Raw genomic sequence first — 21,815 nt, 5'->3', positions numbered from 1 at the left:
GGTTGCAACTGAGTCCGAGAGGCCACTGACTAGCGTGTCCTTCTGACATGCTTTGATGGCACAATGAGCTCAACCCAACATCGGGGATAAATAGGGAGTCACCTGTTTTTGGTGGTGTAATTGCAGCCTCAGAAGGGTCGGCATTTACAATGCTGTGTATTATGGTGGGAATCTTTGCCTTGCTGAATGGGGGACCCCGGTCAGATTTCTCCGTGCATGGCTGTGATCCCCTACATAATAATTCCTGTCAGTTGGCTCATTATGGATTTTGTGCAGAGGCCCTGAGTGATGTGAGAAGATTTTTCTTTTTTTCCAGCCTGTCTGATGATGAAGGAATTGCCTTTGTCCCTTCCTCCCCCAACCCAAGCATGGAAAACAGCAAGAGACTGCTCTAGAAGGCTATCCTTTCTGTTTAGAGGCTGGTTGTAGTCAAAACATTGAGTGGCAATTTGGGAAAAGTCTGTCTACAAAGAAGACATAAAGACAAGCAAACCTTGTAACTCCTTCGAACAACTATAATTTCAGACTTCACCAACTTTAATCAAAAAATGAAAAAATACTGCAAATGCATGTATCTACTGTAGAAAAATGAGAAAACATTGCCGCTTTACCTGGCATCCTGGTGCGGGCTGTCCTGCAGAAGAAGATCAGGCGCTGGACTGTCACAGTGGAGGCTCTGTGGGTAAAGACCCCCAGGGTGACCTCCCAAGGGCAGAGGCAAACTCTGCCCACATGGCATCATTGTGCCCTGGGCGTCCCCCAGCTCAGTGCTGTCTCCATTCTTTTCTAGGCAGTAGGCACCATTACCTGAAAGCAGAGCAGCAGAAGCACAATGACTACACAGCACATAGAAATTACATGAGTTATGTCATGTTTATAGATGGTGTTTAGATCTTACAAATACTATCAAGTCTCTTCCCAGATTCTTCCCAGAACAGTGGAAGATGTTATAGTAACAAAAAAGGGGACAGGCTCCATACTTTCTTCCTGTAGTGGTGCAATACCATCCATCCATCCATCTTCTATGCCACTTATCCTCACTAGGGTCACGATGGTGCAATACTTTTGTCCATATAATATATACTGCTCAAAAAAATTAAAAGAAACACTTGGAAAACACATCAGATCTAAACTGGGGGAAAAATGATCTTGAATATCTTTCCTGATAATAAGTGGGTGATGTATTAGTAACAAAATGATGCCACATAATTTGATAGAAATGAAAATGATCACCCTATAGAGGGGGGAAATCAAAGACACCCCAAAAATGAAAGTGAAAAAATGATGCAGCACACTGGTCCATTTTGCCAAAATGTCATTGTAGCAACTCAAAATGATTCTCAGTAGTTTGTGTGGCCCCCATGTGCTTGTACACATGCCTGACAACGTCGGGGCATGCTCCTAATGAGACCACGAATGGTGTCCTGGGGGATCTCCTCCCAGATCTGGACCAGGACATCAATGAGCTCCTGGACAGTCTGAGGAGCAACCTGGCGGCGCCGGATGGACCTAAACATAATGTCCCAGAGGTGTTCTATTGGGTTTAGGTCAGGTGAACGTGGGGGCCAGTCAATAGTATCAATTCCTTCATCCTCCAGGAACTACCTGCATACACTAGCCACATGAGGTCGGGCATTGTCGTGGACCAGGAGGAACCCAGGTCCCACTGCACCAGCGTAGGTTCTGACAATGGGTCAAAGGATTTTATCCCGATACCTAATAGCAGTCAGGGTGCCATTATCTAACCTGTAGAGGTCTGTGCGTCCTTCCAGGGATATGCCTCCCCAGACCATCACTGACCCACCACCAAACCGGTCATGCTGAATGATGTTGCAGGCAGCATAACGTTCTCCACAGCATCTCCAGACCCTTTCACGTCTGTCGCATGTGCTCAGGTTGAACTTGCTCTCATCAGTGAAGAGCACAGGGCACCAGTGTTGTAGTTGCCAATTCTGGTGGTCTATGGCAAATGCCAATCGAGCTCTACGGTGCTGGGCAGTGAGCACAGGGCCCACTACAGGACGTCGGGCCCTCAGGCCACCCTCATGGAGCCTGTTTCTGATTGTTTGGTCAGAAACATTCACACCAGTGGCCTGCTGGAGGTCATTTTGTAGGGCTCTGGCAGTGCTTATCCTGTTCCTCCTTACACAAAGGAGCAGATACCGATCCTGCTGAGGGTTGAAGGACCTTCTATGGCCCTGTCCAGCTCTCCTGGTGTAACTACCTGTCTCCTGGAATCTCCTCCATGCGCCCAGGTACTGCAGTGATGCCCTGGTCCAGATCAGGGAGGAGATCCCCCAGGACATTACGGACACCATCCGTAGTCTCATTAGGAGCATGCCCCGACGTTACATACAAGCACGTGGGGACCACACAAACTACTGAGAATCATTTTGAGTTGCTACAATGACATTTTGGCAAAATGGACCAGTGTGCTGCATCATTTTTTCACTTTCATTTTTGGGGTGTCTTTGATTTCCCCCTTCTATCATTTTCATTTCTATCAAATTATGTGGCATAATTTTGTTACTAATACATCACCCACTTATTATCAGGAAAGATATTCAAGATCATTTTTCCCCCAGTTTAGATCTGATGTGTTTTTGAAGTGTTCCTTTAATTTTTTGAGCAGTGTATATAGCTTTTATTCCTCATACAGAAGGTAGGTGTTTGTTTGGAAACTCTTCTCCTCCTGTACCGCTGCCCATAAAAGGGTAAACTTTTGGCAGAACATGCACCCCTACTGCCTTGCATGTGCTATTATTTTCCTGACAAATACACCACATGGTGGCACTGTTAAGTCGGATGGACTTGAAATTTCTCACACAGGTCATGGTGCTCTACAAAACACCTACTGTAACTTCAAAGTGTTCTGCCCAATCACCACAAAATTTGGTGCACATCTTGATGGGACTGACAAGCACATGTCTGTGCAATTGAGTCATGTTGGTTGAAAATCATGGCGTCCATTGAGCAGAAGGTTTTTTTTTTTTTACATGATTGTACATTTCTTGTGTGTGGTCATTATTAAAACTCTAATATAGTTTCATATAAGTTCTCTCAAGGTATACATGCAGAGCTTTTATTCGGACCACACTCAGATATTTATGTATTTCCAAATGTATTTTGTCTTGAATATAAATTGATGGTTGCCACAAAGGCATTAACTGAATAAATATTGGCCAAATACAACTGGTGACAGGGAGAGTAATGTCGAGTGTAACCGAAGACGACTTGTGCCCATTTTGGTATAGGAACTCACATTAATGTATCCAGAAACTCAGTCAAGCACAATATAATAACTCTTTTTGTATAAATAATACTATTACTTTATCCCCTATAGTATGTACTTGTAAGGTAAATCATTAGGTTGTGTCCAATTCAATGGATGTTTGAGCACTGAATGACTGATGGAGGGATTTTCCAAAAACCTCAAATCATTAATAACAGGTTTATATTTGAATCACATCTGCTGGCGTGGGAGACACATGGGACATTGTTTGTTACTGAATGAATCTCCACTTTTTTCCCACTCTAGCACATTTAGATTTTAGATTTATCGTTATATCAAGCCTGAGGATTTGAGCAGGAATACCATACTAAGGGATAAATGCAAAACGCCATAACATTAGTACAGAGAACACTAGAGGAGTGAACACGCAGGGATGGATCAACAGAGCATATGAGGAAATATTTACAGAAGGTAAGCCAATATCCCCATGCTACCACTTGGAACGACGGCCGCCACGTGTCCCCTGTTGCAGCTTTCCTAACTCAATTTCGCAACTACATTTTCTTCTCAAGATGTCATTGTCAATGTCGCCACACACAAAGAGCTAAGTTGTAATAAGTCACTCAAAAATGCTTAAAAACAAGAATGGGTGAAAAGGGTGGTGTGTGTGTGTGTGTGTGTGTGTGGGTATGGCACAGATGACAAAAATCTAAAACAATAAAAGAATAATAATTAGTCACAGTCATGGTAACAGTTTTGTTTTGGACATACTTAACAAGTTACATTAATGAGCATCACACTGATAAAATTCAACAAATCTGAAAAGAAGAGCTTATTTAATTGCACCGCTTCTCAATGTCTCAATATTTCGTTCACTTCCTGTGTTTGATTGTTACCATTTTCTAAAATTAAAGATATTCCAATACAAACTAGTTGGTACCTGCACACTCCATTTCTAACTTCGCTTGCATCATGCCTTAATTTTGATTCATGCAGTAATTACAAAAAAAAAGGAAAAAACTTTTTTAAATAAAAAATTTTTTTTTAAATAATAATATAATAATAACAAAATACTTCTAAATAATAAACTAAAAACAGGTATTTGACAAAAGATCATTCATCAATTATGGTGAAAATTAGTGATTAATTAATTGTAAATATTTATTAATATATATATTTATATTATTTTCAGTGGGATGGGACAACTTATCACTGAATGTTCTGAAGTTTTTTTTTTTTATAATTCATTAAGAAATGATCGCTGTTTTGTGGTTGACTATGGCTTATTAATTGTCAAAAAATATTGAAAGACAAGTTATATGTAGTATTCAGGTCACTAGGCATCAGTAATGTTATGAGACATGACGTTAGATTACATGACCTTTCACACTGCATGGAGACTGGCTACTGAGCAGGCAGAGCAGAGCAAACGTGCCACGCCTGTGATCGAATGAAAAAAAAGTGATACGTTTTCGGCTTCTTTGTCCTTCTTCCCCACACCGTTTCAAACACTTTCTTAAGTTTAAAATAAGTAAATTGGAGAGGATAACTAGTTAGCTCGCTAGGTTGCTATGCTAGCGGTGGCCATCTGTTGCGTCCCTGCAGTGACCGTGTAGCCTGCACAATGTGATGTAAACAAAAAATAATAGGCTTGTTAAAGTGACCTAATGTCTACAGGGCTATAATAATGTTAAAACCTGTATGTAGAATGCCAGAAACAGGCTTTCTATGTTGTAACTAAAAAAACATTCTGTTCATTAATATTGAATCCTACTTCGCAGAAATTCCCTAACCGCGATAAACTAAGGACGACTGTATTCTGCAAATTCGCAATTCAGCATTTACGGCCTCACAAATTCTCGTATTTTTGGTGAAAATTTTTTTAAATAAATTTTGCCCCGACAACAGGCAGTTTTTTTCTGCAGAAAACACGTCTTATTCACCAGCCATGAGTCAAAAATAGAGTTTGTATGGACGTATCAAGTAACCCCCGCCAAAAGCGTGGATCTACTGTACATCAACAGAATCTCTGCTGGTTGTAGCTAAGTACTGCACTCCATTTTGCCTCAAGACTCAATTAATAAATGATCAATTCCACACAATTGCCCATCACAAAATACAAAACAAACCAAAAAAAAAATCCCGTAGTTACACCTTTATCTGGATATGTACCAAAATGAAAAAAAAAAATACCGAAAACTAAAAGCAGTAATTCCTTTGAGTATGGGTAAAAATGAACAAAATCTGCATTGCACTGCAATGCAGTGCATTGCAGTGCATTGCAGTGCTTTACACCACTGTCTATGCAATATCTCTCCACAAGTTTGTGCATGTAATCACGCTAACTAACAAACTAACAAACATATGGTGATGAAAATATAACCTCCTGGTGGTAGCTAACCAATAAACCGAGGGTGAAATGTTTGGAAAATCTGACCTTCTTTTGTTTTTGTTTTTTGTTACAAGCGTTGACAAAAGAGCAGAGAAAACAAGTTGAACTTTGTGAGAGGCACACATTACGCCCGGTAACAGAAACATGCCTCAATATAATACAAGCCTCTGGCGGAGGATGAACAGTGCTTTACTGGTGACGCAGGTCAAAGTGTCAAAGAAGTAGAGAAAAAGGAAAAAGCAAGAAACACAAACAGTCCAAAAATCACCAAGGGGATTTGTAGGAGCAACCCTGGTTTCACTCAAAGCTCTTAACAGGAGGGCAAGATGTTCTTACAGCACCGGTTTGTTTATTAATGGGATCAAAACCTTCACAGTGCACTTGTTCTGTCTGTCATCATCACATTCATGAAAAAAATAAACACATACACAAACAATGGTCTTTCTATTGTATGACGAAGCGAAAAGTTTCAAGAAAAAAAACACTTATATAATTTTGATGTATTCCTTTGACAAGTAGTAACACTCCCGCATTTACGATGCATCATGTTGTAAAAGCTCATGATGAAGCTTCTGATACCCTTGCAGCGCAGAGTAAGAGCTTCTGTGATTTAGAGCCTTTTAACACTAAAACAATGGGTTCTGCTCCGCTCGGAGGGGGTGCTCCTCAAACATTTGCTGGCTTGGATGGGACCCAGGAATAAATCCAGTTTAGACTGAATGAGCCGTGGCAACTGAGCGTTCAATATTTCAATGAGTGTTGGTGTACGCTCAATTAAGTCCAGGGAGGCTGGAGCCAAATGAAGCATCGAGGGACGGTGGCGTGAAGTAGCACTGGTGAGGAAAGGTGTGTGGCCTCATTTCCCTCCCTCCATCGCCCACTATACTTGAAGGGCTTGCGTTGAAGAAAAGGCTGAATCTTTCATGGCTAAAAGGCAGGCTTATGCTGGATTTACACTGCAGGTTTGAATATCCAAGGGTGAGTTAGTGCCTACAGTATATGCGATTTTATTGGCGTTTTTTAGCTACTTTCAAATTATACACATCCAAAAAAAGTTCTATTGTACCGTTTACACATGACGGTACAGTGACGCAGACCTTTGTGTCTTATTTCGAGTCATTCGGTTTATTTCTATTGTCCAAGGTGGCAGTTATAAATAATAACGGGCGGGAGAAACAAAAATGTTGCATGCACATGCTAATGCATGAGCAATTGTACCGTAGACTTTGACTTGGTGGATTATTTTGAGTCTTTGAGGCTATTTCTATCATGCAAAGTGGTCATTGACAACTGGCCACATTGATGATGTAACACATCCAGCTTGGGTGCTTATGCATGTGCTCGTATATGAGCAATCCCGTCTGGCCCAGAGTCACCTCTGCACACACCCTAGTCACAAACAGCAGATTTGAAAAAACGGAATGGGGTGTACCCTAAATTCTCAAGTGGTTTGGCTGCGGGACCCACCATCACCACTCAATGACAAGCGGTGACCCAAATTGTGGAATTTTTTTCAACTCAAACTTCTCAAATATCTTACATTTAAATCGACTGTTTGCAATGCAACATGACCTGCAGCGGTCAGAAGCTGTCCTGTCTTTATGGCATTCTGTTCTCCAGCAGATATCAGCAGCTGTGTGTCTGACAGATGGCACGTTAAATCCCTACTCAATTTCCTTCTCGTCCAAGCTGGACATACCTGTATATATATAATTTTATACATAGACCCATGACCCACTGAAAACGGTTGGGCATGTTAATCAGTCTATATACTGATCTGCATTTTGCTGCGAGGGAACATAAAATGTCAAACTCCAAGAAGTAGCAATGTTGAAGGTACATTTAAATGTGAGAGAGGACCACAGAAGAAGCAAGGCGCGCTTACGCACTCCTAGAAAATTAGCAACAACACTACTAAAGTGTGAGATCAAGGATGCAAATTGCAAACAGAGGCTGGAGAAAGACGCAGCAGGACGTGTCAAGAGACACCTGGTGCAAATTCAGCACACAGAACACGTACAGATGTGCTGGTTCATCTTCCCAGCAGCCACTGATGTCAGCATTACCAACTAAGCCCCCAAGTACCCAAAAAGAAGTCCTCTATTGTTTTCAATCGCTTACTCTCTCCCATCCCCAGAGACACACAAAGAATGGAGGTAAGGAGCTGTCTAATAATACTCTGCTACAGCTTAAGTGGCATGTTCCTTTTCGTAAATGTCATCACATGTTCCTCTCATATAATTAGACACAGGAAACCATAGACTGAGGATGTCACCTCACTGTTCTCATGACAATTACTGTAAGTAAGATTGCGAAGCTAGACTTCAGCAAAATGATCATGATATGAGGAATATTATTCTTTAACAGAGGTTTTTCCCATTGAGTGAGAACAGGGTAGCCGGAAGGCAATCATGCGTGTGGAGAATGGCATGGCTACTATGAATGATAGTACAGTAATGTGGAAGTGGCAGTGCACGAGGCATTATTGGAACTGCACACTACGTATGCACACCTTGCAATCCAACCTACCTCGGTGTTGTCAGTGTTAGCGAGTGACGTGTAGCTGTTTTTTTCCATTGGAGTTAAACAGCTGCTTCCGTGTTAATGTCCAAGCAGCAGCTGTAGTAATTCTAAGTTTGATCCAAGTTACTTAAGATATGTCAGATCAAAACACTCAGATGTCCGGACTTGTCTGCACTCTTAATTACCGAGTGGTTCTAGTTACGCTCGGCTTTGGCTCAGTGCCAACTTCATAACATGGCTCATATGTAGAAGAGATCCGTGGTAGTAACATGGTTGCTATATTTAGTAAGTAGGGGTGCGCATTAAATGTGAAAGACAGGAAGTGTTTCTTGCGTTATGCATTAATTTGGTAATTAAATAAAAGCGGCCAACAAAGGTGAGGTATCCGCTGCACAAGCGAGCAGGAGTGGAGCTCCACCTTCGTACCGCCATGCAATTTGGCTCTGAAAGCTGCATAAATCCCTCCACAATGCAATTAAACCCTAAACAGCGACAATCAAAAAGGCAGAGTTTGGACACACGCCTCCATCACCTGGCAACATCTCACCTTGCTGGCAAAACATACATGGGTGTCCAAAGTGTGGAGCAGGGGCCATCTGTGGAGCGTGGCTTACTGCAGAAATAAAATAAACAAAAGCCCTGTAAAAGTGTAAAAATAGAGCAAAAAGGCATAATGTAACTATAAAAAGCTAAAATGTTACTACTAATAACTAACAAAACACAAATATTTATCTTTAAATACAGTATATGCGTAACATTGCTTTTTTTTATAAATGTTTTTTTCATTGTAAATATCAAAAGACAGCTGGACAGCTCTGACGTAAATAGACAAAGACAAGTAGATAAGACAAAAACAATGAGCTGGCATTGTTCAACTACAAGCTGAAACTATTGAACACCCCAATTGAAAAGTCAGCATTTGACAGACAGTATGGATTGCCCGTGAGAAAATACATGTCACAAACACCAATTCCGCAACTTTACAGTGTGAAAGATCCGGCCCGCCAAGCATTAGAATCCGGCCAGCTAGTTGCTGCCAAAGTATTTAATTTAAAATTTTTACATACAAGCTGGCAACATGACTTGCAAGAAGTCAGAGTCAATCTGAGACAACCTTTTAATGGTTTAAGTAGCTTTCCACATGCAATGATCCAGACAACTACCTCACCCATGGTGCCAAACAAACACAAGTCAACAAATATGTGACACACAACGTAACCTACCCACTGCACTGTCTGGGAAGTAAAAAAGGAGGGACATTCACATACTCTTTAACAGTCAATGTTTTATTGTTCATAGTTCATATTGTATAACACACATCCTTTATTCATGTACGCTACATTCCAGGTGTCTTATTCAGTTAAAAAAAAGAAGTAAAATTCAATTTTGTTATTTGATGTGGTCTGATGTTTAAAGTGCTCCTGAAAAAAGGGACACAAGCACATACATATAGCAGATTGTATGACACTTTTACAGATAAAAAAATAAGACAATTAATTCCAGGTGGACTGTTAAAATTATAAGCCAATTTTGTTAACTCGGTGTGGAACCGCAAGCCAAAAAGTTTGCCCACCCATGTATACACATAACAGTGGTTTATTTGGTCGCCAAAAATGTTGAGAATAATATCATTTAGCATCAATTCAGAGTCAATAAACATTTCAAAATCCAATCTTGTGCATCATCTCGTTCTGTGAGTCTCGCGACACCCCTAATGACTGGTGAGGCCCTGCCCCACCTGCCTCCCCTAACTGCACGTCACTGGTAAACACTATTGCTGGTCTATGACAACCTCAGAAGTCAGGTTTATGACAATAAAGGTGTGTTTTCTGCTGAATCTGTCAAAATCGTATTAAATAATGCTAATTACAATGTTAAATGTCATTGACTTTGGGGAAGTTTCACCCTGCACACATGATAAGTTCTTTAAACATCCATCCATCTATCTTCTATGCCGCTTATTCTCATTAGGGTCGCGGGGGTATGCTGGAGCCTATCCCAGCTGACTTCAGGCGAGAGGCGGGGTACACCCTGGACTGGTTGCCAGCCAATCACAGGGCACATATAAACAAACAACCATTCACACTCACATTCATACCTATGGACAATTTAGAGTCGCCAATTAACCTAACATGCATGTTTTTGGAATGTGGAAGGAAACCGGAATACCCAGAAAAATCCCACGCACAGGGAGAACATGCAAACGCCGCACAGATATGCCCAAACGGAGATTCGAACCCAGGTCTTCCCGATCTCCTGACTATGTGGCCAACATGCTAACCACTGTAAACATTATAAAGTATTAAACGTATAGCATACCATTATGGCTGATTAATACATCTATTCAATTATGGTAACCACAGTCTTCTATTGTACGGGTGCGTAGTCAAACAACAGCAAATAACTATAATTAGGGCTAGGTCAAAAACAGTGGCAGTAACAGCTGTGTACTTTTATGAACTCCACAGTTGGCAGTACCTGCATTTGAAGTATCAAGTACTGTTGTTTGCAATGAACTCATCATTAATATAATTAACGGCATGCCCTCTTTGCTTTAGATGAACAAACACTGATTTATTTGAGCATTAATGGTACGTTTGTTCTGCTAAAACAGTAGTTTGTGTTGAGTTTTTAGTAAATACTTCACTTCATTACTGTAAAAATACTGTATGTGCACTTGAAAAAATATAAAAAATTAAATATTTATTAAATTAATTACTTAAAAAATGTACATTAAACATAATATAAAAATAGCAATATTCAATTTTTTTAATGAAAGTAGCTCAACCCCGATTCCACTGCATTTAGGGTGAAAATAGTGTTATCAATGCCAAATCATGCTTAAATTGTTGAGCCATACTACATAACATCCTAATGTCTGTCAGTTTCTATACTCCATTGCATCTAAATCCATAAATTAAAGCCTGAAGTAAGTGTGTAATCATAAACTAATACACTTGGTTATCCAGGAAGCTCTTATGAGATATGATTAGGATTATATATTTGGCAGAGGTTTAAAAGTGGAGATAAAGTGCTTTTTGGGCATATCAATGCAGAAAAAGACTGAAAATTAAGACAATGGAAAGGAGCAATGATTGAGACTGAAGTGGAAGGTTGTGGTCAGTTGACTCTTGCTGAATTTCACAAAGACGATGTGCACTAATAGTACACCTTATGTTCAAGTTCCGCAGTGTTGTGCCTTGGCGAAAAATAAATGGCAAATAAAGCTGAGCATACTGTGCACATGTCTCCAATATAACCGAAAGCCCTCGGGGGAAAAAAAAAAGATTCACAATTATGACAGCATGACCGCTGCAGTATTGCAAAGATCAAACGTCATCATCACACAGTTGACCATGGATGGTGCTGTCTCCCTCAACTTTCTGCTGTGTCATTATTTCTGCAAAGGCAACAGCAGTCCTCCATCAGATCAACACAATCTGGACACACTTATTGCGTGTAATTGCTGGTAATCTGGGGCGATTCTTTTTTTTTTTTACATTTCAGTAACACTTCATTTTCTATAATTTCTGCCTGTCCCTTTTAAGTCACATAAGCGTTGTGTGAAGTGCTGGAGTGAGAGCGCTGAAAGTAGTGAACCTTTGAGAGGTACTGTCTAAATGAAAAGCAGATGTGCTGATGGATAGGTGGTTTTCGGGGTGGAAAGGGGAGCGATCAGAAGTGTGCTGTACTTAAAGAAGCAGGAGGAGGCCACTTTTTTTGAAAGGAATCTCACGAGTTTGACGCAAACATCTGTACCTGAAGTGCAACAAGCTGCCAAAACCACAAGACAAATGCTCCTGGAAATCCAGCATGACACCTCAAACATTCCCACTTTGGCTACATAAATCACAACACTCAGCACTTAAAGGGTTAATAATATATAATAATAACAGTGCAACCTCCAAAGTCAAACTTAAGCTGTTCTATGACGCTGGTTGGCAAAATGTGTCCCCATCATACACAACGGGTGATGTTTTAAGTAACATTTTAATATTCACAAAGATAAAGACACAACCACTGATTTAAAAAATTTAATAAAACAAAAATTAAGTAAAACTGCTCACACTTTGACAGACACAGCGAGGGAACAGGAAGGTGTTTGCAGCGATACAGCGACACCCAGTGGTGCCTTCTTGGCATTGCTGGAATTAAAGGAACGGTATGTGGCCTCCAGCGGCCAAGAGGGCGCCATTATTCAAACATGCTGCTAGCATTAAATCCCACCTCTTCCTGATTTGAGTACGCCGACGTAACACATACACACATGCAAACTTATGTGTTATGTTTGTTGTCAGCAATTTGGCCAAGTTTAGCTACTAACATTGGCTATCATTGATGCTATAGCCTATCACAACAGCAAAATGACTGAAAATTGTTGATGGCTTCTGTGACTGCTTTTGCGTGTGTGTACGCGCCACGGGCATTTACGTGAATCAGTGATGTGGCATCAGGGGAGTCATGGTGAAAAATAAAAAAAAAAACAAATAATGATCACATAAAATAAATATTCATTTGTCCATAGAATTGTATTATAAATGTATTTTCAGTATGATTCAAATAGTTTTTATTTTTTCATAGTGAAAATCACTGAATGTGCACATTTCCTTAGGGGAAGGAACCTGAGATGAGGCTGCCGCTGGCGCCTCTTCTCGGCTTAGTACGCAAGCCCTGCCTACCGTCTGAGTGCAGTTACTGAGTACACTGAGTTGGATCACAGCACCTGCCAGTTTCTGTTCTTGTTCTTGTTCCTGTTCTGTTCCTGCCAATAATACAATGTTGCAAAAAAAATTTATTATACACCATGACTTTCTACGATCAGATAACAAAATCCATCATACAGGAGTTTGCACAGTGCACATGTAATTAGGTGTATATATGTTTAAAAAGATGACATACATACATTTTAAAGACTAATTTGGGGGAAAACAATAATTTAAAAAAGAGTCACGGCTTAATGAACATGGGAAAATGTGGGTCCCCTGGTGAGACGTTCTAATAAGCGGATTTACATTAGCACGATCATGTATTTGATGTTTACGTAACTGTACTGTTCAAATGGTACTGAACAGCAGGGCCCTTTCCTATTTAGGAGTAGGTTTAATTTCTGGTTCTATGGTTATCATCGCATGTATCTTTCTAGCCATCACTGTTACCCTTGGTGAAGTCACAAAAAAACCCAAAGAAATAGCAGAACACACTCACAGACCTCCTTACTCAGAGTCTTTATAGTTTTCTTTGACTGTTGAGGCATATTTTTTCTAAAATATTGTGTTTCATTTCAATGTATGTCCTGTCCACCCCAAAGGCCTCACATGGCCCCACATGGCCAACTCTTGCTCTCCTTCTTGTGTTCCATCCAGAGGACACAAGTGTGCGACAGCATTAGAGAAGGTCACCCCACTTGTCCGTCTTGTCCGGTACAGATGTTGCGTATTAAGGGTCCAAAGCCCTTCCCAGCCTCTCCGAATTTCATAACTGGTGTCTGTATTTGTGTCTGCGGCAAAGACCCGGAACTTATTTGTTTGCTTTGTAATGGATGTAAGATTGAAAAACCTCGGGGCACAAGTAAATGAAAAATAACAACGTCGAGAGAGAAAGCTCCTCTTAAAGCAGGTGCTTGAAGAACTCGATTAAATTACTTACCATACAAGCACAGAAATGTTGGGAGTTTTTGCAGCAGGATTACTCGGGACCAGCAGACATGAGAACTTTCATGGGGATAAAATCAATTTGTTCTGGCTGATTTTAGCTGCTCTCAACCAGGCGTCTTAAGTTGCTCTGTTTTTCTCATGGTCAACTTGACCAAACAATAACCTCAGATTTACAGCAGATAAAACTCTCTAAATCAGGCATCTGCAGGTATCAATGATGTGTAGATGCAGGGCCAAAAGACTTGACTCAAAGATTGTGATGATTTAAAAAAAAAATCCTTACTTCATATAATAATATATGTAAAGGTAAGTGTTCCAATGTGGATTTATGTGGTTGCTCATTGTTTCCAAAAACAAAGACTTGGTAACACTCCCACCTCTACTTGAGCCCACCCACTCAACCCAGAGAGTCATCTCTTTACCACAGGACTGGCAGAAACGGTGTCATCTGTCCGCCAAAGCATCTTAAGAGAATGTTGCAATGTTCCGTGACTGGCATAACACACTGTGGTCGCGCATCAGCTCATATGCCACAACTTCCTGTCACCCATCACTTGTCCTTTGCAGCCTCACTCAGTCATTAACATAATTACCACTTAACACTTGCACATGTCACCACCTGGTGGTCGCAGCTTGTCACTGAAAGTGGCATCTGAAGACACAGTGAGCTACATCAACACAACACTGAATAGAATAACTTAGAGTAGTCAGTGTACAGTTTGTATAGCAGCGTAGATGTACTGTCCTCTGACAATAAGACAACACACAGGCAGTATTGTCTAAATGGCTGGCGACACAAGTGAGTCCCACCACACAGTGAAGTGTTCACTGATCAACGTCAATATTTAGTGTAAGCAACATTGTTACATTGTTCCATACTTGTCGTGTGCGGAGCTGAACGAACCAATCACGGTGAGGTATATGGCTTTCGAGGGCGGGACCTCGGCTGAATGAACCAATCACAGTGAGGATATACCTCACCGTGATTGGTTCGTCCAGCTCTGCACTCGACAAGTGTCATTCATATCAAACTTGCGGGCCACACGAATATTAAGCTTTCATATTAAGACGAGGGCCGCAAACTATCGTCCCGGGGGCCGCCAGTCTGAGACTCCTGGTGTAGGCTGCATACGCTACCACTCATGGATTTGTGACTCATTATTAATAAAGTTGATAGAAAATCAAAAAAAGTCGGTTCCATTCCCAGTGTCACAGTGCCCTCTACTGGTCAAGCTGCAAACTTACCTGCAAATGCAAACACGACAGCCTCCATCTCCCCTCGCTAAGAAAACAGTTCTGTCTCAAGGTATGTTGACGTATTACGACTTGTCCGTAACTTAAAAATAACATGTGTGAACGGGCGTCAATGATCGCATAACTTATTGCCCGCGGATGCAGGACGTAAAAATCATACGTTGACATACGTCGAAAAGTTTTATGAAGGCACAAAATTTTTGGACGACTTAGACATACTACGACATACTTCCGCATGCTGTTAACATATACAAAACTTACCCATAACTTATTCGAGGCACTTGTCATCTTGGAGGTGTGTTTGGGCTCCTTATTATGTTGGGAAAGTGCCATGCGGTCTACTTTCTGCTTCTGAATATCACAGTTCACGCAGTAAAGTAAGATGAAAGAAACATACATCTACATCAATGAGTATCTGACAAAACGCAATGCTGACATCGCCAAGAAGGCACACGACTTAAGGAAGCTGGGGAAAATTCAAGGCACTTGGAGCGGCAACTGCAAAATCTTCATCAAGCTAAATGGAGAAGCCAAAGTACTTTGTTGTCAAAGACATCAAAGAACTGGACAAATATTGAAGATTACATCATGTCGATTACAAAGAAATTAAAGACATCTCACAAAAGACTTGATGTAGCTTGAGTTCAACATCTTTAATGTTTTTTAATTGTTTTATTTAATGGCTTCACTGATTCAAATAGATTCTTATTTATTATTAACAATTTATTCCCAATGTATCATTTTTTAATTTTTATTTATTCCCTTTCCTCAGCACTGCACAAGGTTTATAGTATTATTTCTTTCAACTCCTGTTTGAGTTTAGATTTTTTTTTTTAACACCGTCCTTTCCTTTTATACAGAAAGTGAAAAAAATGTGAATGACAAATGCAGGAACGTGAATATTGTAAGTGTCAACAAGTAAAAGTTACAGTGTGAATGAATTAACAGTAATAGACATGGAGAAGACATGCAGGCAAGACACAGTTATCCTTTTGTTCACTTGTGTTTGGACACTAATGGTTGTGTGTTGTTGTGTGTTTCCGGTGGATAGTGAATCTATACTGCTATACAAGCTGTGCACAGACAACTTTAAAGTATATCCATTTCTACAGTATAGTATTGTCCACTGAGAAGCATGTTTGTGAGATACTCTAATTTTTTAGAAAAACCAACAGGCCAAAGTTTTAAGCTTCTTTTATTTCCGCCAATCTAGATCCCTTTAGAATACGAACAGTCAACAAGCCACATCAAAGTCACCATCCTGACAATTACTATCATAACAGTATCTTGCCCAGAACCCCAAGAAACTGTCAAGATCAATCACAGACAATCACATGTTTTTACAAGCAGTCCTCATCAGCCAAACCTCTTTCCATAACTGGACAGAAAAGACACACTGACTGAGTTGGACTGGATACACTCGATTGGGGCCCAGTTGACGGACACCTTAATAGGACTCGTGAACAACAACAACAGACCAGACTTCGCCATGGGATCAGGAGGTTGTTCAAATTCATACAAGAGGCTGCTCTATACACAAAGTAGAGCCTGACTGATATTTTTGGGGCAGATGCCGATACCGATACTGGGGGCTGAAAAAATCTGATACCGGAAATATATATTCGCTGATATATGAAATAAGAGCATTGATATACAGTACACATAATATATACTGTACTTGAATATAAATTCTTATAATACCCAAAAATAAGGAAGTTTAATTAGTAAGACTGTCACCATAAGGACATGCCTCTGTGTGATTTACTTTTAGGTGTTACCACAAATTTGGAGTGTTCTTTGCTTTGCTTGGTGATGGCTAACTTGCATACTGCACATGTTGCACCTAACGTGACGACTGTTGAGTCTTTTATGAAGTGGCTCCACACCTTACTCTTCCCCTCTGCCTGTGAAATTAAAATATATACATTTAGAGCATTTTGTTAATTAGCCTAGAATTTCATACTATAGTTGACCATTTTAAAATAAGAACAAGTGGCTGCACTGGGCTTAAAGTGATAATACATAGGTGAGGTGTTTTTAAACTAATATATTATGTGTTTATATAAGGCTTATTCACATCTTACCAATAGCAAGTAGTCATATTTACTAGCTATTGAAAAGCTCTATCTCAAAACATGCATAATGTTACAAGACTTAATAGAGTTAATACGTACAAGGGACTATGCTACATTTTATAAAACAATGTAGCTGCTTTCAAAACCTGCAATATATCAAATTACAACTAAATATGTTACTTGGAACACTTTCAGAATAATTTTAATGTAGACATTAACTTGTGAATGTATGAGCCCCTGTAAGCCCTGCATGGAAGTATGAAGTCAAGCAGGACCTTGTGTACATCTTCATATATCTGCATATATCTTTATTTCACTTTAAAACACTGTATAATAGTCTTAGATAATGGTGGACATGTGAATTAACAGGTGCATCTATCTTTGTTTATCTCACAAAGATGCAATTTAAACAATGTTAAAACACTGTAATACGCTCTCTAAAAGTTGCGTGAAAAAAACTAGAATGTTCTCCTTGACGGGCCCTGACAGCATGGCTCTAAAGTGTAGTCTTGTATGGTTTTACAAAGTCACAGCTTACCACGGTGTAAAAAAAATGAAGGTTTTTTTGGTGTTTCTCCAGTCGTCTCCTCCTGCAGCTGCTCGCTGATCTGTCTGTGTATGACAGGGGCGAGGCCAGGTACTCGAGCAGGGAGCAGCACAGAGAGACACACAGGAAGGGAGCAACAGAATCTCCGAGCAGCAAAAACAAGTCAATATATCGGTTACACATTCCCTGATACTGATTAATCATCATACGTCATAATCAGCCCGATTAATGAGCCTGGCAATAAATCAGTCAGGCTCTAATGCAGAGGAGGTAGTAAATACTGGCAAGGTGATGCAAAGGACACAAGGTTAAAGACACTTGAAGCTGCTTGACTTCCCAACAGAAATTGCTGCTACAGCTGTGTTGTAAAGAAGTATTGTATCGTCACAGACATCACAGGAACAAGACTGTCAGAAAATTCAAATTTATTTTATAACAAGAGCATCAGGATGTGCTTCATTCAAAGTGCCATCATAGAATCATCATTATTATCGTTGCCATCATTAAAAAGTTATCTTCACGGGAAGTCCTGTTCCTAAATCACAGTTTTTATGCTGGATGCCATTCATTACATAGGATTACTCAGAAATGTGGAACCTCTTAAGTCAGATTTGACAGACATTTTTTGGAAAAATACCACCTCTGAAGTGGCACAAAATGCCTGACTTTTAACCACACGCATAACCTCAGCATGAAAGGGTTTACACTGCACGTTTAGTTTTCTGTAGCTTTTTGTGGCACTTATAACAAAAGAACGGCCAGAGAAGAACCTGAGAAGAATATAGAATATTTACAAGTAGTTCTGTGAAGTAAGCGGAGTCAAATAAACTCTTCTTCTTCCAACTCCTGTTCAGACACATATTAGTTGCCCCTCGCAACATCGCTCTCTTGCTCTATCGCAGTTTTTCAAAAATGTATTAATAAATGATCGCTGTTTCATGGTCAACTACAGCCTACTAGTCAAAAAATATTGATTGGTCATATGTAGTATTCTGGTTACCAGGTGTCAGTAATTTGACATTGATGAGACCTTACATTACCTTACATTACATTACCTTGACACTGCATCGAGTCAGCCATGGCATGTCCGACATAATAGAGTGAAAAAAAGTTCTCCTCCCATTCTGTGTGGAAGTGGTGCGTTTTTGGCGTCTTACTTTGTCCTTCTTCCCCATTTCGTTTGATACAATTTCTTAAGTTTCAAAAAATAAATTGGAGGCTAACTAGTTACCCCATTAGCTTGCTGTATGCTAGGAGCGGCGGCCGTCTCTTACGTGCCTGCAGTGATCCTGTAGCCTGTGTAATGTGGTGTCAACAAAGAATAATAGGTGTTATATAGGTAGGTTTACAGGGCTCTAATGATGGTAAAACCCGTATTTTGAAAGTCATAAACAGGTTCCTATTCTTTAACTATGAAAATATTCCATTTATTACTATTGACTCCTATTTCACGGCAATTCACTTATCGAGGTCGGGTCTGGAACCAATTAACTGCAACGAGGAAAGACTGTATAAACATGTGATGTACTTCAATATAACTTTGTTAAACATGTTCACAATGCACTAATAAAGCACTAAACGTTCCAGCGGTACCACACGCAATGCCACTTTTTTATTCAAGTTCAAGTAGCGTGTCGATGGAGGTTGACCATGTGTTCCCGAAACAGAGAGCCCAACCTTAGAGGTACCACGAGTACCAGTAATCTGCCTTAGAGGACGTTTCTTCTGACAGGTATCATTCTGTCTTGCAGCAGCCTGCATCGGGGAGGGCTGAGGAGCTGTCAGCATGTACACGCAACTCTCACTCACAGTGCTCCTTCAGTCTTCTTCAGCCGTCACCCAATATTTACACCCAAAAACCCCAATCTGTGAGAGAATCCGATTGGATACAGATGGCAGGAAATTCTTGCGAAATGACATTGGCCAAAAAAACGCAACCGCAGAACATGAGAGTATGTTCGTATAGAAGATGCATCAAGGCTCATCTGACATACTGTATAGATGCTCTCTCAGACATATACTTTCTTATGCTGACTTGTGTAAAACAAGTGATAAACTTGCAGCACCTTCTGTATATACTGAAGTACAATTCCTGAAAATTCTATTAAAGTCACAGTGTTGGAAAATGATTATTTTGTTTTCTCCGCAGGCTTAATGCAACCTTCAGTTAATTCTTAGAAGGGGATGCTAAAGTAGGACAAAACCAGATGTTTTGCGAAGCATCCAATTTCACTTCCTACTTCTTTGTTACAACTTGTTGTTTTAGTGCAGTCTTATCTTTGAAAAATGATATCCCCAAAGCATGCATAATTGCTTTAGCTCTTTAAAGTTTCCTGTTAAATGTGAAGCCAGCACTTCTGTCACAGTGCCCTCTGTGAGTATTAGCTTGTCAGAATCATTTGGGATTTAACTCCACCTCCATAAACTGTAGCTATTTAATGATAAACATGTTTTGAAAAGTCCAGAATTTGCTTTGACAGTTGTTCTCCTCTCTGAGGGGTAGATTTTCTTTTGATATGATTATTGGTTGTCACGACTAAAGCGACAAACTCCAAGACGTCACCCAAGTCAACCACCGCCGTTCACCAGAGCCTAAAAGAACAATCACATTCCAATATGTCACTCATAGACTCATCCAGATGGTAAACCACAAAATTCAAAAGCACTGGACTTCTTGTGGCTTTTGGATTGAAGGTGAAATGTCTTCAACAACTAAAAAGAAGTCCAATGGCCTTCTATTCAACTTTTGTGGATTTCCATGACCTAGATGACTGAGAATCTGTACAGACTGGGGGTATAACAGTTTGCTTTATTTTTGGTACCATAAGGGAACAACGTGCAGTACAGCAATCCCTCGTTTATCATGGTTAATTGGTTCCAGACACAACCGCATTAAGTGAATTTCCACAAAGGAGCATTCCTTATTTATAAATTTTAATATTTTCTGAGTTGAAGCACAGAAAACTTTTTTACAACCATCTAAGTATGTTTTTTAACATTAGAGCCCTCTAAACATGAAATAACACCCCTATAGTTACCTTTACACTCTTATTACCCAATATAGTAGCCATATTAAAAGTAAATAAGTTATTTAAGACATAAATAAGACTCATGGTTGTGTGTGTTGCTATAAATGTGTTCCCTAAGGAAGTGACGTTGGGGATTCAGAGTTGAGTTTCAGCTTGGCGTGCGTTACTACAGTAACAGTAGCTTGTCTTTTTATTTGGGATTTTCATTAGGTATTACTGTGCCTTTTGTGAGTTAATTCAAACTTGCCATAAAAGTCTGTTGTTCCAGCGACCAGGTCAGATGTTTGTCTCACTGAACATTACAGAAACATTACTGATACATAGTGACCAGTGTAGAATACTACATCTCATTCACAGCGTCTTTGAATGCGTCTTCTGAATGTTTTATATTTGTATTTTAGTTCATTTAGCCATTTTTATGCTTGAAAATGCTTAATTAAAGCATAAAATATGCACAATTTGCTTCAATGTACATAATTTTGACTAGTAGGCCGTATTCAACCACAAAACCAGCATTATTTAACAGCATTAATTAAAAAAATTCAAACCACAACATGGCGAGGGATGTACATAAAACAGCTAAAAAGTGCAAATTTCTAGCATGTAATTCCCCAATAATAAAAATTCTTCAGTAAAACATACAAATAAATAAATATGAAAATATATGTAACAGCTTAAAATGTTTCCCTTGGGAAAGTGCAAAAGTAACTGTTTGAACAGTCTAAATTATTATTTTATTTTTAAGAAATTAAAATTCCTGATTGCCTGAAGTGCAGCATTAATATGTCCAGCTTGTAGCCCCATTCCCAATCTCCACTGAGCAATGACAGCACGCTACTTTATCCACTTGCCTTTGTCATTTCACAGGGAAGGTAAAGTGTTCTAATACAGTATACTTACAATGGAAGAAGGTTTTCAAGCTCTGGCTTCTCCTTGACACCTTGCTAGCCATGACTCCCGCTAGCCAAAGGCTAGACTGTATTTGTTTACGGAGTAGACGCGTGACTATATCACGAGGCAGTTACACTTCCTGCCCCTCATTAAATTTGTTATTTGTGGGAACTCGGTACGCCTCTGTACCATATGGAATGTTTCATGTCGAAAAATTC

At 39.9% G+C, this 21,815-nt stretch overlaps 1 protein-coding gene across 3 annotated transcripts in view; it reads right to left on the bottom strand.

Annotated features, from left to right (window-relative positions):
* The window catches only part of LOC129189262 (zinc finger protein GLIS1), a 120,821-nt gene that overhangs the window by 74,218 nt on the left and 24,788 nt on the right, over positions 1–21,815 (bottom strand). For 2 of the 3 annotated variants that reach the window (XM_054790773.1, XM_054790774.1), the window contains exon 4: positions 612–807. In XM_054790773.1, the coding sequence (XP_054646748.1) occupies positions 612–807 (196 nt within the window). Of the gene's footprint in view, positions 1–611; positions 808–15,316; positions 15,513–21,815 lie in introns of those variants that run through there. The other variant, XM_054790775.1, reaches the window with a different exon arrangement.

This window comes from Dunckerocampus dactyliophorus, chromosome 10 (assembly GCF_027744805.1).
Source record: "Dunckerocampus dactyliophorus isolate RoL2022-P2 chromosome 10, RoL_Ddac_1.1, whole genome shotgun sequence".
Taxonomy (NCBI): domain Eukaryota; kingdom Metazoa; phylum Chordata; class Actinopteri; order Syngnathiformes; family Syngnathidae; genus Dunckerocampus; species Dunckerocampus dactyliophorus.
The sequence above is the reverse complement of the archived record's forward strand: the minus strand, read 5'-3'. Positions and strand labels throughout refer to the sequence as shown.